Raw genomic sequence first — 17805 nt, forward strand, 5'->3', positions numbered from 1 at the left:
GTTTGATAATGCCTTCCAATCCATTGGTGGATAAGGGCAACTATTCCTCAGTCATTTCAGCAATGGTCAAGGATAAGAGCAAGATCATGGTAATACCTTCAGAACCACAACAAGAGCACAGAAAGTATCCTAAAGACATTCAAGCCTTGATAACTAAGAGAAGCAAGGTGTTCGAAAATTCACCTCCTGGCAGACCTCCTGAAAGAGGTGCTGAACACATTATTGAGCTTGAGGAAGGAGCTAAGCCAGTCATGACTACTCCTTACCGATACCCCAAAAAGCAAAAAGATGAGATCGAGAAAGCAATTCAGGAATTGCTTGACATGGGTTACATTCAGCCTAGCAAAAGCCCCTTTGCTTTGGCTGTTGTTTTGGTGAGAAAGAAGGATGGGACCATGCACGTGTGTGGATTACAGAGCGCTGAATCAGAAAACCATCAAGAATTGGTATCCTATTTCGAGGATTGATGAGCTCATTGACGAGCTACATGGGGCAGTGTTCTTTTCCAAGATTGACCTCAGATTGGGGTACCATCAAATTAGAATGAGAGCTTCAGATGTGGAGAAGACTGCTTTCAGGTGCCACTTTGGGCACTTTGAGTTCTTAGTCATGCCCTTTGGTTTGACTAATGCTCCTGCTACATTCCAGTCATGCATGAACATAATCTTCCAAGAACAGTTGAGGAAGTTTGTTTTGATATTTTTTGATGACATCCTAATTTTCAGCAGATCTTGGAAAGAGCATCTTCAACAGTTGGATGAAGTGTTGGGCATACTAGAATCTGAATCCCTGTTTGCCAAAGAATCCAAATGTGAATTTGGGATGGAAGAGTTGCTCTACCTTGGTCACATCATCAGTGCAGGTGGTGTGAAGGTAGACCCTGAAAAGATTAGGGCTATCATTGATTGGCCTACTCCCGAAAACATAACACATTTGAGAGGATTTTTGGGATTGTGTGGATTCTATCGGAGGTTTGTAAAGGGATACTCTCAGTTGGCTGCCCCCCTTATAGATCTTACCAAGAAAGGGGCTTTTGAGTGGTACGAAAAGGCACATACAACATTTGAGCAGTTTAAGAGGATCATGAGCTCCTGCCCAGTTTTAGCATTGCCCGATTTTACCAAGCCATTTGAGCTACAATGTGCTGCATCTAGAGAAGGTGTTGGTGCGGTCCTCATGCAGGATAAGCACCCTATAGTTTTTGAGAGCAGAAAGTTGAGAGGTCCTGAGAGACTATATTCCATTTATGACAAGGAAATGCTTGCCATAATGCATGCACTTGCAAAATTCAGTCAATATTTGGTGGGAAGTAAGTTCATTGTTAAGACTGACCACAACAGTCTTAAGCACTTCATGCACCAGAAGGATCTGAATGAGAGATAGCAGAAATGGGTGAGTAAGCTACAAGCTTACGACTTTGATATTGAGTATGTTAGAGGGAAAAACAATGTGGTGGCAGATGCCTTATCCAGGAGGCCCCATTTGATCTCACTCTTCGAGCTTACTGCTGGTTGGAGAGAGTTATTGCTTGCTGATTATGCCAAAAATCAGTTTGCAATCAGTCTTATAGAAGGTACTTTTCATGATGAAAGGTACAAATTGGTTGAGGGATTGATACTGTACAAGGGAAGAATCTTCATAGTACCTGAATCTAAGTTAAAAGAAAAGATTTTGAAGACTTTCCATGACATTCCCCTTGCTGGTCACCAAGGTTATTTCAAGACATACAGACAGATTCGGGAGAGATTCTCTTGGAAGGGGCTTAAAAATGATGTTTTGAAGTACATTAAAGAGTGTCATACATGTCAGAAGAACAAGGCTGAGCACACTCTGGTCAAAAATGGGAAAGTATTTCCATGGATTTCATCACGGGGTTGCCTCGGGCTCAAGGAAAGGATAGTATTTATGTGGTGGTGGACAGACTTACAAAGTTTGCTCATTTCTTCGCCATTACCAGCTCTTTTACAGCAGCACAAGTTGCTGAAGTGTTCTTTCGGGAGGTGTTCAGATTGCATGGTTTACCAAAGAACATTGTGAGTGATAGGGACAGCAAGTTCCTAAGTGCTTTTTGGCAGGAGATTTTCAGATTGTGTGGTACTGTGCTCACTCCAAGCACCAGTTATCACCCTCAAACTGATGGATAGACCGAGATAGTGAATAAGTGGTTGGAAGGTTATCTTAGAAACTATGTCTCGGACTAGCAGAATACTTGGGTGAGATGGCTTCACCTAGGGGAATATTGTTACAATTCTTCCTATCACATGTCCATCCGGATGTCACCATTCATGGAACTATATGGTTATGAAGCTCCTAGCTTCGCAGACTTGGTATTTGGTGATAGCAGAACCCCTCAGACAAAGGATATGATGCACCAAAGTTAGGAAATTCTGAGAATTTTGAGGGACAATCTCCAGCATGCACAGAATCAGCAGAAGTTGTATGCTGATCAACAGCATATTGAGCGCACCTTTGAGGTGGGCGACATGGTTTATTTGAGGCTCCAGCCCTACAGACAGTCTACTCTCAAGAAGAGTGGGGTTGAGAAATTGAAACCTCGATTCTATGGGCCTTTCAGAGTCAGCAGAAGGGTTGGAGAAGTGGCTTATGAGTTGGAATTACCAGCAAGCAGCAGGATCAATAATGTATTTCATGTGTCTCGCCTTAAGAAGGCTTTGGGACATAATGTTGTTGCTTCAGCTGAGTTACCTCCACTTGATGAGGAGGGAGAGTTGGTTTTGGTTCTAGAAGCTATCCTTGAATTCAGGGAACGAACTTTGAGGAGAATCAGGGAATACTTGATCAAATGGAAGAATCTACCAGCAGAGGATGCTACGTGGGAGAATGAGGAGATTTTATTGCATCCAGCCTTACAGTTGCTTGAGGACAAGCAATTTTGGGGAGGGCAGACTGTAATGTCCCCTTCTCATTGATGCTCTTTCAATGGTCCATTAGCCTATTCCTGAGACCCGTAGGCTAGGTGGAATGAGGAATGAGGGTCTAGCATTGATGAAACGAGGACTTACTATTTTTAGTAAGTCAGGGAATGACCATTCTGGTGCCACTGTCCTACTGAGCCCTCCTTGCTTTGCCTCTGGACGCGATGATCATACTTTTCTGAGCATTAATTCTTGACTTACTATTTTTAGTAAGTGGTTGTGTGGCACAATTCTATTTTTGGCAGTGGATAGGGTTCTTATTCTGCAGCAGTTTTGAGGTCGTCCTGACTTAGTTTCATCCTAGTAGTGTTGATAATCAGTACGGGAGTCATATGCGAAATAATTGAATATTAATTCCTTATCCTAAGGTTTAATATTTAATTAATCTGATTATTGACGACTGATTTATTAAATTTGGGATTAATGCCTATTTTATCCTAATTGTTTGGCGAAACTCGTGTAATATGGAATGGCGAAATATTTGAGAAGAATGTTATGTTTTAGTGCATCTCCATTATTCGCCAAGTAATTAACGTGGGTCCCTTCCCTTTTTGGCGTGGGGTTTGACTTGGGAAAAGTGGCGCTACACTTGGGTGAAATGAAATTCAAATGCAAGGCGTGGAATTTGGAGGAATGGCATTTGAATTTGATGAGTGAAGTTATAAATAAGAGGCTTGGGCTCCCATTTGCACTATCTTTGAAAATTGCATCGTTATGCTGCCGGTTTGGCTACTGAAAATCTGAGCTTCGAAGTTGGCTTCCTAGCTGAGTCTCAGTTTCGTACTTGCAATATAGTACCTAGCCGTGCCCTTGTGTTCCCATTGCAGATTGGTTAATGAGTTGCAGAATTATGGAGTGATTGATGATGGATTTGACTGTTTTTTGGTTGCTGGTCGCGGACTGCTGAAAGTGAAATTTGCTCATACCTCTCAACCAGGCGACTCCATCCATTTGGGTACCGGCTCATTCTTCCTTCTATGCCATGGCGATACATTGTGTGAGTTTCTAGCTATTTTGTTTGAGCAATGATTTTATTAGACAAAATCGAAATTCCTAGTCTAGGCGTGGGTTTTCTGTGTTGCATTGGGATGCGTGCAAAATAAAAATGGGCTATTTTGGGTTGTGGCTTTGATTAGTTGTCATTGCATTGGATATACGGTGGGATTGGGATTGGTTTGAATCAATTCGGGTAAAAATTGAGTGAGTTATGAGTGTTTTGATATTTCCATGGGCTACTGAAACTGTACTTTCAGCGTGCAGATCAGTGTAACAGAAAATTACAGTAATTGTTGTTGAAATCTGCATTTAATCTTCTCATCTCATCTCTATATTGTAAGGTTGTTTCAGTAGTACTGATCATCCCATTCTATTTGCTTTCATTTGTAATCCCCACTGCATAAGTGGAAGAGGCTGGCTTGCCGCCTTCTAAGTTTTGTAATTCAGTTTTTGTAATCAGTCCTCCCGCTGAATAAGTGGTCAAGTGATAAGTTCAATACTATGGTCCTCCGCTGAAATATGTGGTAGAGTGATTGTTTAATGTAATGTCCTCCCGCTGAAATACGCGGTAGAGTGATTGAACTTTAATTTCTTGTAATTTTCCTTGGTCGGTTCACCGCCAAGAGTTTAGTTTCTATCCTGCTGGATAAGCAGAAGGGGCTGGCTTGCCGCCCATGCATTGTAATTTTCAGTTTGATTATTGATGCTGACGATTTCCGGAACACCGTATGCTCTCACCCTCCCAGTCTGGGCTCTCGGTGAACAAAAGGTGGAAGGGTTCCCTTTCAGTTGCTTTGTTTATTCCTCTAACCTTAACGGGTTATTTGTTGTGGATGAATTGTTATTGGCCTGAAAAATCAAAAAAAAAAATTAGTGGGATATTACAATCATGTGATCTTGAAAACTTTCTCTGTCCATTTTTGATGAAGTATCTGTTTCAATGCACTTCTGTTTGAGTCATTCAAAATGTTCATTTGTCAATATGCTACCATGTCTCTATTAGAAGAATATGGATTTCATTGATAGAGATATGATAATTATATTTCTTTTCTCTGTTCATTTCAAATTTCATATTCACATTTCATGCCATATGGAGTGCTAATCTGTTCATATGTACGATATGTACTTATGATTTTCAAGTGACATTCCTTTTTAGTGTAAGGAGAGGCACTATACTAAAAGTTGTGTATGCACTTATTCAAACCAGCAGTCAGGTCTATATTTTAAAATTGTGATCTGTGGGTATCTGTCTCTGATAATGCCTCAAATAGGAATTCATGATAATCTATTAAACTACATTATTGTGGGCTCTTTTTCTGATATAAAGTTTGTAATTATGGTTGATGTCACAGGGATGGACTTATGGTCTTGATGGAGTTCTTCAAAAGGCAACGAGATTAGGGGGAATTCAGAATTTCAACGTTAACGTGCGTCTGAAGCATTGTTATCCTCACAAGTGAATGCATGCTTATAAATAATTAGTTACTATTACCATTCTAATTTCATGATAACTTGTTTATTCTGTTTAAGTAGGATTTTGGATTATTGCCAATAAATCTAGCCATATGGGGACCGTTTGTGTTAATCAACTTGGATAATAAGGATACAACTTCAGAGATGGAGAATAGCATGGTGGTTGGAAATGAATGGCTTGGAAGCTCTTCAGAGATACTGGCGAGTGCTTTCATCAATCAGAACTTGCAACATATTGCTCGGCGAGAATATACAATCAACTGCAACTGGAAGGTTTGATTATTCATAACACATCACCATAAGTGTGGGAAAGGTGTACATTTTGTCAGATATGCCTTTGTAGGGTTTTCTGTGTTCTATCCAGGCTTCTAGCTGTGTGACCCATATTAATAAGGACATGAAATGATTCATTATACATAAGTATCCTAGTTAGATAAAACGTGTAATCTTATTACAATTCTTGATAGATAACTTTATTCTGTTATATCCTCAATGTTTCTTACTTAAATACCTTTGCCTTTCCAGGTTTTCTGTGACAATTATTTAGATGGAGGCTATCATGTTCCATATGCACATGGAGGGCTTGCAGCTGGTCTCAATCTTACCTCTTACTCTACAACAGTATGTTAGTGGGATCTTTCTCCCCACACAAATACATAAATTTCCTATAGAAGTGATTAGCATTTCTCAGAAAATTATAATATTTTATGAGTTTTAGAGCTCGTAGGGTTTCTATAATTTCATATTGGGGTTCATAATCATAAATTTCTGCATCCATTTTTTTTCCTATTTAAAATCATGCTTGTGTTGATATCAAAGTTAACTTACAAATCATGAAGTAATTAGAAAGCTGAACGTTGGCTGATAGATCAATAGAACAAGCATTATAACTATAATGTAATGTGATACATCAAATTATTGTATACTCCCTGGAAAAAATAGAAATTGAAACACTTAATGATAAGCATAACCATTACATTGAGAAACCCATAATCAACATAGTACTGAAAGTTAAAACAAAGAAACTTTCTTGCTGCCATGTTGACCCTGAAGCTGTGTTTGAACTGATTATGTTTCTTGTGCCCCCTTGCAACGATTTTTCTACATATCCTTTATCAGTTGATTGTAGAATTGTGTACTTCATGTTTTTATGAAATTGCAGTTCACAACTTGGATCGTAGAATACTCTTTTGTAAAATCTAGTTTTCCAGTCATGTAGATTTGGTGGCTGACAAATGCTCCAAGTCTATCAGCTTGCCAGCCATGAGGACTACATGGCCAAAAAAATATGGACCCTAAATAACTAAATAAGATGTATTCTAAGTTCAACTCTGGTTCAATGAAAACCCTTAAAACAGAGAAATTCATGAATGGATTTGAACTTGAAGTACAAAATATATTTTTACATGTCTTTGCTTAAGACAGGTAAAAATTCCTGTAGGAAGGATTGGGACTCTTGGGAAATTTTGAGAAATTCCTTAATGTAGTTATATGGTTGAAAATTATAATAATTTAAAGTCAATTTATTATTGGAGGTCATCTTTTCCATCTACTTCATTATACAATCTTCAATGTGCAAATGACTCCTCATCAACAACATACATTATTTGAAAAATCCCCCAATAATTCTCACCCAACTTTTGCACTTGTTTCCATAAACATTTTGTCAACAGGTTGCATGTGTAAGGTTTATTTACAGAGTTATGTGTTTCAAATTGCAAATAAGTTTTCATTCAACAGTTACAATGCTTGGCCTTCAAACAAATATCATAAGCAACATGAAAGATTCAAGAACAAAGATTTGTACTGAAACACTTGACATTGATGCATTAATTTTCTTTTAAAGAGTATTTGAAATATTCGGTATTCTGACATTTATTACAGCAGAAATAAATGGTTACAGCACTTTATGTTCACAGTAATTCACTCAGCTTGAATGCTTCCTTTGTGTTCTTTCTAATATTTCAACTTACAGGCACAATTTTGCAATAGAATCTTCTCTTGATCAATCTTATATTGGCCCTGCTAGAAGAGATATCAACACCTTAAACGGCATCGACCACCCAGGAATGTACATCAGATGACTTAAGGCCCTTGTTGAGGTTGTTGCAGCTTATAATCTTTACACCAAAGTGCAAGGCAGGTCATCAATCTCCCATGCTAACATTCAGCAAGCTAACACCTTTAATACATCCAGGTATCCAGCACATGGAGTCTATTTGACCCTCGAACTCCTATGTCCACCTAACTGTAAGGGACGACAAGCATCAGCAGACATAAGCACTTCCAAAAGGCTCCACAATCCCAATCAATTTGTTTATCATTTCTAATGGTAAAGAGAGATAGTGCAGCAACTAGGAAACTTGATATTTGCCCAACAAACACTTATCATTCAACAAACTTTTAGGAGAATATCAACCGGATTTGAATGATTGTCTCCTATATTTGTACCTCAATAATTACAATGCAAGTGCCCAACACTAATAATAAATCGCTTCATATTCTGGTTTTATTTTCATTGTGGCATCCATATTTTCCTTGCAATCCTTCAGTCTTCCAAATTTAGAAATTTGTCTTGTTTTATAAGAGTTCACAAATTTAGAAATCTCCCAACGTTGAGTCCAAGTGTGAGATTCATATGACTCCGCCTGTAACCAGCTAGGGTAGGTCTTCCACTACCGAAATTGATTGCCCTTAGGGGTTTTGTCCTAGGGTTTCTGCCCCACAAGAAGCTCTCCAAAATCTGCAAATAAGAAAATAAACCAAGCATAAAGAAATGAGCTCCAAAATTTCCTTTTATAAAACCCCATAGAACTTTCCCAAACTTTTCAATTTCCGCTTTTAAATAATTCATTAAATCACTTAATAATTCCTTTTAATTTTTTTTTTAAATCACTTTATATCACTTCAATAAAGTTACCCGTTAAATGTGCTTTATTGGATAACATTAAATAATTAATTAGATTTATTCCCTTATAGTCTAACTTCAGCCTATGGGATTAAAATAGGCTAAGTGGTCACCTTCGACTACTCCTCTAACGGAGACATTACGGTCCTCCCTTCTCAAAATTGCTTGTCCTTTAACAATCGTAGATTAGGATGCTGCAAAATTTGTTCACCTTCCCAAGCGGCATCTTTTATGGGCAAGTCTGTCCACCTAATAAGATACTCCTTAATTACCTTTCTCCTCAATCTCCTCTCTCTGACATCTAGAATAGCTTTAGGAACCAAAACCAATATGCCATCCTCATCCAAAGGTGGAAGCTCATGTGATGATGTGACATGTTGCCCAAGTGCCCTTTTGAGGTATGAAATGTGGAACACATCATGACTCTTTCTATTTTCCGGCAGCTCTAGCTCATAAGATACCTCACCATCCCCAAATAATCCTGAAGTCCACAAAAGCGAGACTTACACCACTCTTCTTCTGTCATGTCCCTTTTTAAAGATTTTCAAAAAACAGCACTCACTATTTTTAGTAAGTCTAGTTGTCTAAAAATAGTAAGTCAATAGGCTCAAAATAGAAAATCAGGAGCAGCCAATAGCTATGTTACCCCGAGTTTCTGGGACAGGGGGACGGGGAAACGGGTTTTCGGGATGTTTATTTTTTTACTCGAAACAAGGGACGGCAGGGGACGACTATATATATATATATACTCTCTTGAGTATTCAAACCCTAGTCTGTCTGCATGAATTTCTCTCGTTGCCGTCAAATCCTCCTTGCCTATCGTCGCATGCCCAACACTCTTAGTCTTTATTTTTTTGTTTTATGTTTTAAAGTTTTTTTTTGCCTTATGTGTTAAAGCCCGAGAGCTCGAGTGAGAATGATCAATATATGATATCGATATAACATGTATTGATATCACATATTACTAATACAAATGTAACTCTAAGTTTTAACTATAATCGACGAAATCAAACTATAATATATTATATATATTGATAATATTAAATTCATAGTTTGTAAATTGTAAATTATAAAATTATTATAATATTTATTATTTCTTAATAATTATTAATAAATAATAAATATTATAATAAATATTTTAAATTTTTTTTAAAAAAATTAAAAAAAATCTTTTTTTTTTTTAAATTAAAAAAAATCTTTTTTTTTTCAAAATTATTATAATAATCAGGGATTTGAGTTTTTAAAAAAACAATTAATTGCTCTCAAACTTGAATAATAATATTTTTTTGAATTTTTAAAATTTATTTTTTAAATTGCCTTATAGCCGGAAATGGCTAAACGTCCTCGGGATGGCTAGGGGACGACTTGGGCGTCCCCTGTCGTCCCGGGGATGTCAACGGTCCTCGGGGAAAAAGTTGATCGTCCCTGAGTTTCTGGGACGGTTTCCGAAAATTTTCGAGGATCGGGGACAGCTTGGAAACGTTTCCGGCCGTCCCCGAGTCCCCGAAACTGTTTCCGTTTTCAAAACGGGTGCCTTGAAGCCGGAAACGTGTTTCTGGGTAACACTGGCTGATAGTTTTGGAGATAATATCAAATTTGGTGACTTGGTTAAGTCACAGATTATTTTCCCACCAAAGATATTTAAATTAAATAAATTCCCTATTTGAGGCTCAAAGGCGGTGGTCCAAAGGGTCTTTAGGAGCAATCTCGTCCAGAGGTTGTATTTATGCTGAATGCTTTTCGGTTACATTGTTTTTCATTGGTAGTTTGCAAGAGTTTTGTAGGAGTTTAGGTGCATATTTGGGATTTGTATTTCAGTTTGCATTGCTGTCAATAACAGCATATATTGTTGTTCTTTTGCTGATGTTGGAGGTGTTATTTTATGTGTTTTGTTGTTGAGATCGATCGTAAGAAGTTTGGGAAGTTTATTGAGAAGTTGCAGCTATTTCCTTGCGTGTTTGGATTCCAAATTTTTGAGTTGGTTTAATGTATTTTGTAGCAGATGTTCATTGCTGTTATCTGATGTATTTGACAGCAAAGATGATTTAAATTCATGTTAAAATCTGTAATAGACATTGTACATTAGTTGCATAAGGTTGAGTTTTAGTTTGTTATGTTTTTGGTGAACATTTTGCTGTACCTGATTTCTCTATTTTCCAATTTATTCAAATCTGAGCTAGAAGTAAAAGGAAAGTCTTTAAATCTGATCTAATATGTTTTTCAAGGATTATTACATTTTCAAAGAAGAGTGTCTGTATTTTTGAAGGCACGAGAAAACTATGTCACCCACCTCAAAACATCTCTCAACTCTATGCCTATCTATATCTATCTTTTGCTGATTTTGGACACTTTGAATATCATCCTTAAGTGTCTTAAGGATATCTTGGCTCTCTTGACTCCATAGTCACCAAAATCCAAATCTATGAAAGATGTAGTGTCATATCCATACAATGATTTGAAATGAGTCATTCCAATCGGCATGTGATAGGTGGTATTGCAAATAGCCTTCCACCCATTTTTTAACAATCTTTGTTTACCCATCTATTTGAAGGTGGTAGCTTGTGCTCGGGGTCAACTCTGTGCCAGTAAACCTTAATAACTCTTGCTAAAAAGCATTGAGGAACCTACTATCTCGATCACTGACAATATTCTTAGGCAAACCATGGAGATTGAACACCTCCCTGAAAAACAAATATGCAATTGGGGTGCCTTATACTCAGATGAAATGGAAAAGAAGTGTGCAAGCTTAGTCAACTGGTCAACTACCACAAAAATATAATTTCTGCTTTGCACCTTTGGTACACTTGTATTAAAGTAAATTGATATGCTTCCCCACTTTTGTTCAAGAATATACAATGGCTACAAATTACAATAACCCTGATGGGAAAGTATGCTTTAACTTGTTTTGCTGACAAGTCAAGCACTCTTGTACACATTGCAAGACATCATCCTTGATACCCTTCCAAGAGGATCTCTCTCTAAACTACTTGTAGGTCTTGATGTACCTTGGATGTCCTCTAAGTAGGGTGTCATGAATGTCTCTCAAAATCTTTTCCTTCAGCTTTGAATCACTCACCAAGTAGATCTTTCCTTTTGTAGTAGATGATATCATGTCTCTCAAACTTTTTTTTTTGCCATATGCCTTCCCGACTTCCCTTCTGAGTAGATTTTGACTCACTTGATGGAGCGACTGTGACAAATTCTACAGACCTGGATGAAAATCTTGACTTGCAACCCCATGTCGTTGGATTTTTTTTTACATGTTCTGGCACCCTTTTATCATATTTTAGGGTTTCGCACGGCGGGTTTCCTTATTTGTGTTTTTTTTCAGATTATTCCTGCGAATGTTTTGCGATTTATCGGGAAAAAAACGTTGAAAAACCTGAAAAAATCGTTGACTGCTTTTTTGCGATATTTTGGGGGAAAAAATTGGCAACCTTCTGTTGTGACGTTTTCACACATCGCCCCATTGCAAATGGGGACCCCTGTTTTTTTGCTTTTTAGGGTTTGTTTTTTTTAGGTCTTTTAGGGTTTGTCAGTTGGCTTTTGCCTTTTTGAGTGCTGTCGGGGAGATCAATAGGATAATAGGTCCTGCTGGAGTGAAGTCCTGATCCTGAAATTTGGCTAAGTCTGGGATGTCCTGATCCTGAAATTTGACTAAGTCTGGAAACTGAAAAACCTCAAAAAACTAGATTTTGCAATATAACTCCTAGAGGTCTGAAACCACTCTCAAACATCCTGAAAGTATATATGGAAAAGAAGAAAGATAGAGGGAAATGAAGAAAGATAGAGGGAAATGTCACTTATACTTAAATGTTATATTCCATACAAATTATCCTGATAGAGAGTTCAAAAAGTCAAATTTCGCTCCTGTCCTTCATTGAGGATCCAGAGCGAATTTCGCTCCTGTCCCTCTCCAAGGGACCAAGGCAAAGCGCTCCTATCCCTCTCCAAGGGTCCAGGGCGAAAAGGCTTATTTGAGTCATTCCTGACCTTGTTTGGTCAAATTGGAACATCAAAGGCATGGTGAAGGACGAAATGAGCATGATAGAGCATCCAGACTTGACAATGAAATGATGGAGTTTTTGTCTACAAAGGTAAAAGCGCTCCTGTCCCTCACCAAGGGACCAGAGCGATTTTCTTTATATGCACAATTTTAGACCTTTCTTAGACTTGAACTCTTATTCATGGCGTGTAACAAGATGATATCTTCCTTAGCCAACACATTTCATGGTGAAAAGTGAAGCATTTTGGCCTAGAAGACAAAATTCGCTCTTGTCCCTCACTGAAGGACCGGAGCTTGAATTTCAAATTTGCACTGTTCTTGTAGGATCGAGACAATTTTATGATTTGAAGAGACCAAGGAAAACATCATTTATCCATTGAATATAATTTGGAAGGCTAACAAAGGACGGATAAGCTTGGATTTGCAAAATCGCTCCTGTCCCTCACTGAAGGACCAGGGCGAAAATCTCTAGAACATCAATTTTGCCTTGCAAAAAACGAGTTGAACATGCATTGAAGGGACGAAAGGGATCATTGCTAGCCCCATAACGTGAATTGGCAATTAAAAAATGAAGGATTGAGGACAAAAGTGAAAAGGCGCTCCTGTCCCTCTCCAAGGGACCAGAGCGAAGTTATCAAAATTCATTATTTTTTGGCCTTATTTTAGCAAATCGCACTAGATGCCAAGTTCGCCAAAAAACTTCGAAATATTTTTAAAAAATTCTAATTAAATTGGCATTTAATGAAAAGCGCATAGCATTTAATAATTAATTTTGAGCCTTGGAAAATCGTTTTTTTTAAATTAATTGAGGCATTTCGAAATTAATTATTATTAATTTAAAATTTAAAAGAAGAGCGCTTGAGGTATCATTTTTTATTGCTTAATTAAGTCGGCCTCTTCCTTTTTAGTTTTATTTATTTTTTGGCCTATTTTCATCAAGTCGGCCTATGGGGAGGTGAAATGGTGAGCGCTCTATATATTTGGGGTGTGTTTTTCATTATTCAAATCATTCACTCATTTTTTCAAGTGCGATTTGGAGAAGCAAGGAAGGAGGTGCGAAATCTAGCTTGTGTGGAGCGAATTTCTACCAAGTGTGGAGACTAAGGAAGGCGAAATTCATCTTGAAGGCTATTGGAGAGGCATATTTCTTGCTAGATTGGAGGATAAATTCCAGATATTTTGAAGGTATTTGAAGGCGAATTTCCAGATTTTTGAAGAGGAAGGTGGAGTTCTTTTTCAAGCTAAAGGAGGTGCATTTTATCCAAGGGAGAGCTTTGATCTACACTTTGCCTAGCAAAATTCATCTATTTTTACATCATTTCTTAGAGTTAATTCTCAAGAGGAGGTATGGCAAAATCATCTTGACACCCTTATTCAATGTTTGATTTTTTTAGACATTTTTTGGAAAAATCTAAGTATTACATGGTTAATTAGGAAATGATAACTCAAGATTTATCATGAAGTTTCCTAATTAAAATCTTGAATCTTCCTTTTAAAGTTTAATTTTTAGATTTCAAGATATATTACTAATTTTGAAATGTTGTGTAGGTATCAAGATGGCGACTCCAAAGCCCGGAGGATCTACAAGTCGGCAGGTTCTCATCAAGGACGATCAAGCAAGGACAAGGGCGACCTCCTCCAGTCTAGCATCGACAAGGACAACCTTCTTCGATCCAGCATCATCAAGATAAGGGCGACCTCTTCCAATCCAGCATTCCAAGGCGAGGTACATCATCATCCTGCAAATCAAGGACACAAGAAGTCAGAGCAAAGGGTTCGTTGAAGAAGCAGATAATTTCAGAAGAGTTAATTAAAGATAGCTTCTCAACAACATCAAGTTGAATATCTACCAAGTTACAAGTATCAGATGAGGTGGCATCCTAGTCATAACTTCTCCAGTCAGTGTGGTCCACCTCAACATTTCCAGATTCAATGTACCTAACTCATGGAAGGTGGCACAAACTCCGATGTACCTACCCCAGCTATCCATTGGTGGAATTTTCTAGAGAGGACATGTGTCCAAGCAATACAATTTTATCATTGGTCAAGCATTAAATGTTATGTAATGGTTGTAACAAACCCTAATTAGGGTTTTCATTGTTGAATCTTGGCCATTGATCTCGAATTGATCTAAGCCATCGAATTGTATTGAGGGCACTATATAAGCCCTGGCATTTCATTTTGTAAAGGCAATTAGAAATAGTTAGAATATAGTTGGAAGCAGTTAGAAGACAGATAGAGAGTAGTTAGAAGGTGATTAGCTAGTTGATAGAATAGCAATTAGAGTAGAGTAGAGAGAGAAGGCAAAGATTGTTGCCAAGGTGTTGTTGTAAAAGACTTGTAACTTCATTGAAGAAATGGTTAAATTTATGGGTCGATTCGACAATTTGCATGGTCTCTATACTTCTCATATTTGATTTCATGTTATTAGATGAGTGGAAGAAATGTGCTTGATTGATGGTGGAATTCGTATATCCATACTACTAGCAATTTGTTGATTGCAGACTTGCCTTGTGTAGTCAACTGGAATCATTCAGCTTAAGCTTAACTTCAATTGTCGCTTTTTCATTGATATGCATCAACCTGATGGTGTCTATGCCTGCAGTGATAATTTGAACATCATAAAGCTTTCCTTCGAAGATCGCACTAACCTTGTGGAGATGTTCCTGGGATGTCAAAACAAGACTTAGTTAGAATTTTATCAAAGATCAATCATTGCTCCTACATTCTTAGTGTTAGGATTAGATCCCTTCCTCGCCCTCATCTTTTTTCCTTTTTTTTTTCAAGTCTAAGCTAGTAAGAGCCTGTGTTCCAACAATATTCAAAGCAGATCAGAAGTTCAATCATCAAATGTAAGTCCCCTTGTGATTCCAGCAAATCACATCATACCACAGAGAGCATATCCACACGTAGAGAACCTACATACAAGAACCTTGATGTCATCCCGATTGAACCTTTTCGCGACATCTTCAGCATTCGGAGGCTTTATTCAAGAGAGGATAAGGTACCCTTGGGTATTTTATTCTGTGTTTGATAGTGTACAAAATACACGTCAACACCTTCCCGATCGCCATTTAATCGCGGCTGATCGCGATTTTTTCCTGATGTTTGCTTATTTGGCTAAAACAAGGAAATTCTTCCTTGACACAAAAATGGCGCCCATGCACAAGGAAAAGGTATTAAAAGGAGATGGGCGTGGAAAGACACTTCAAAAACAAATTTCCATCACGAAGTGTTAATAGCACCCATGGCAAGGATAAAAGCTTCAAGATGAAATTTTCTTCACCGGCTGGATTCCACGCTCAGGTCAAGAATGAAGAAATTTCTCCAAGACAAAGGGCAAATTGAGGGTCAAGGATGGATTGAAAAGTAGGAAAATCCCCTCGGGAATTTTTTTTGAAAAAACCATTTTTAGATACCAAATCTCGTCTGAATTTCAAAATTTTTGCAAATTTGGATTCGTAGGAGAATTTCCTCTCTTCTCGACCAAAACCCTAGTTTTGTGGAAGATTCCTAAAAAAAAGGAGATGTTGAAAAATTGTTGAAAAGCAAGGAAAGTTCAAAAACTTCAAGAAAATGTTTCCAGAGTCAAAGATTCTCTCTCCAAGGGTTTCTTGCCAAGTGGCAGCCATGTCGACACATATTCAATTAATGGCAGATTCCTTTTGCATGCAATCATCATGTCCAGGTGATGATGGTGCATTTATTAGAACCGGATTACATGTTTAAAGTTCTTCCCATTTTCATGAAAATGTCATTCCCAAAATCTTTCCATTTTTATCCATCCATATCGCCTATATTCGTACTTTTTGTTCATGTCATTTCCCGCATTCTCCTTTTTCACTCATTTCTCCATTTTCCGTTTTACAAGTATACTTGCATTCGGGTTTTAAAAATCTGATTGCATGTGCATTCTTCCCAACTTGTATACTTGTAAAATTTTCCCAAGATCCGAAATTGGTCAAAGTCAAGATTCCTAGCATTTCCCATTTATTTCCCATCTTTCTCTCACAAAAACGTGAAGTGCAAGGTTTGGAGTTCTTCCCATTTGAAGAAAGAAAAATGTTAGTTACAGCTGATTATGATGTTGCCTTAACACTTTTAAGTCTTCATCGCAGTATACCAGGTTGTCCTTCAATGTTAGATTTACCATCCTCTCCTATTCCAAAGAAGATGAAGTATAAATATGACAAGTACCAGAATGAAGTTTCACCTTCGCAAGTTTCCTCTCCTTTGGATCACATAAAAGATACGGAGATAGGACATGTGGACATGTCAGAATTTGTCAAGAGAGTGGAGGATCCACATGATAGTAATATGTAGTGGCTGTTGGACAGCCACATCCATCACGCATCCTCTTTTCCAGTGGCTTCCCTAGAACCTGAATTTGTTCTCGCTTGTGCCCATTGCTTTAACAAGGAGACGAACCATTCAAAATGATGATGGTGAAACAATAATCCGCCTTGATGCAGATACAATTGAGAAAGTCTTCAGAATACCACCAACACCTTTTTATATGGTAATCTCAAAGGATAGTTCAAGATGCATTCTTCGGTTACTTCATGTGCCAGTTTGACAGAACTCTAAAGAACAGAAGGGTGTGAGATGAGGCATGGGAAAGAGTGAATGAGTCTGGGTGCTGGTTTCTTCAATTCCCGAGCTTTACCTATATGAGAGTCGGATGCTATAGTGGGCAACCATACATGCTCCCTAGATACCCGACTGATAAGATCATACTTATGGAGTTGGGAAGACAGATCATGGCTGTGCACGCTCATCAGTCTGTCAGACATAAGGTCAGAATGGGGATTTCTACAACAAACCCATTGAAAATTGGCCGGTATTCTCTTGTCACATCCGTCAAAGGCAAAGCTATGGAGACTGAGATGCAAGAGATTAAACTCAAAAGGTTTAAGTTTAGGGCAGATTTTGATTACCGGGGTATGAAGGAAAAAATCAAGAAATCTTTCATACACGTGCATCGTATTGAGGATATCTGGGTAGATCTTCGTACAGAAGTGGAGGTTCTCAAGATGGATTACTGCAGGCTTACTGTTGAGCAGGTTATTGATTTGAACTTGGTGGATATTCCACAAGGGATGATTGATGATGGGCATGTACTTGATCCTGAATATATTTCACGAAGGGTTGAAGAAGCTCCACTTCCTTTAATCCAATGGTCATACAAAGAATGCATGTCCATTCTTGAAAGATTTCAGCCTATCTTGGCTAACACCAACACTTGGCTCAAAAGTAATGGTGTCAGACTCATCAAGATCAAGGTTGGGAAAGAAGATGACTCTACGGGGCCTCTTGGACGTAAGTCTGAGATTCAGATTGACAACAAGGAAGGTGCATCATCTTCTGGCACCAGAATCAAGTTACGGGTTAGTCGGGCAATAGTGCTTCCTCCTGAGGAGGCGACAGTTCATGGAAAGGAAAAGTCCCGGTTTCATGTTCATGTGATCGATCCTGATAATCCAGAA

At 38.1% G+C, this 17805-nt stretch overlaps 1 protein-coding gene across 1 annotated transcript in view; it reads left to right on the forward strand.

The window, feature by feature from the left end:
* Positions 1-17805, forward strand: part of LOC131065139 (choline monooxygenase, chloroplastic) — a 201685-nt gene that overhangs the window by 127670 nt on the left and 56210 nt on the right. The window contains exons 4-6 of the mRNA XM_057999568.2: positions 5285-5359; positions 5466-5678; positions 5931-6026. Of these exons, the coding sequence (XP_057855551.2) occupies positions 5285-5359; positions 5466-5678; positions 5931-6026 (384 nt within the window). The remainder of the gene's footprint in view (positions 1-5284; positions 5360-5465; positions 5679-5930; positions 6027-17805) is intronic.

Source organism: Cryptomeria japonica, chromosome 5, assembly GCF_030272615.1.
Source record: "Cryptomeria japonica chromosome 5, Sugi_1.0, whole genome shotgun sequence".
Classification (NCBI taxonomy): Eukaryota; Viridiplantae; Streptophyta; class Pinopsida; order Cupressales; family Cupressaceae; genus Cryptomeria; species Cryptomeria japonica.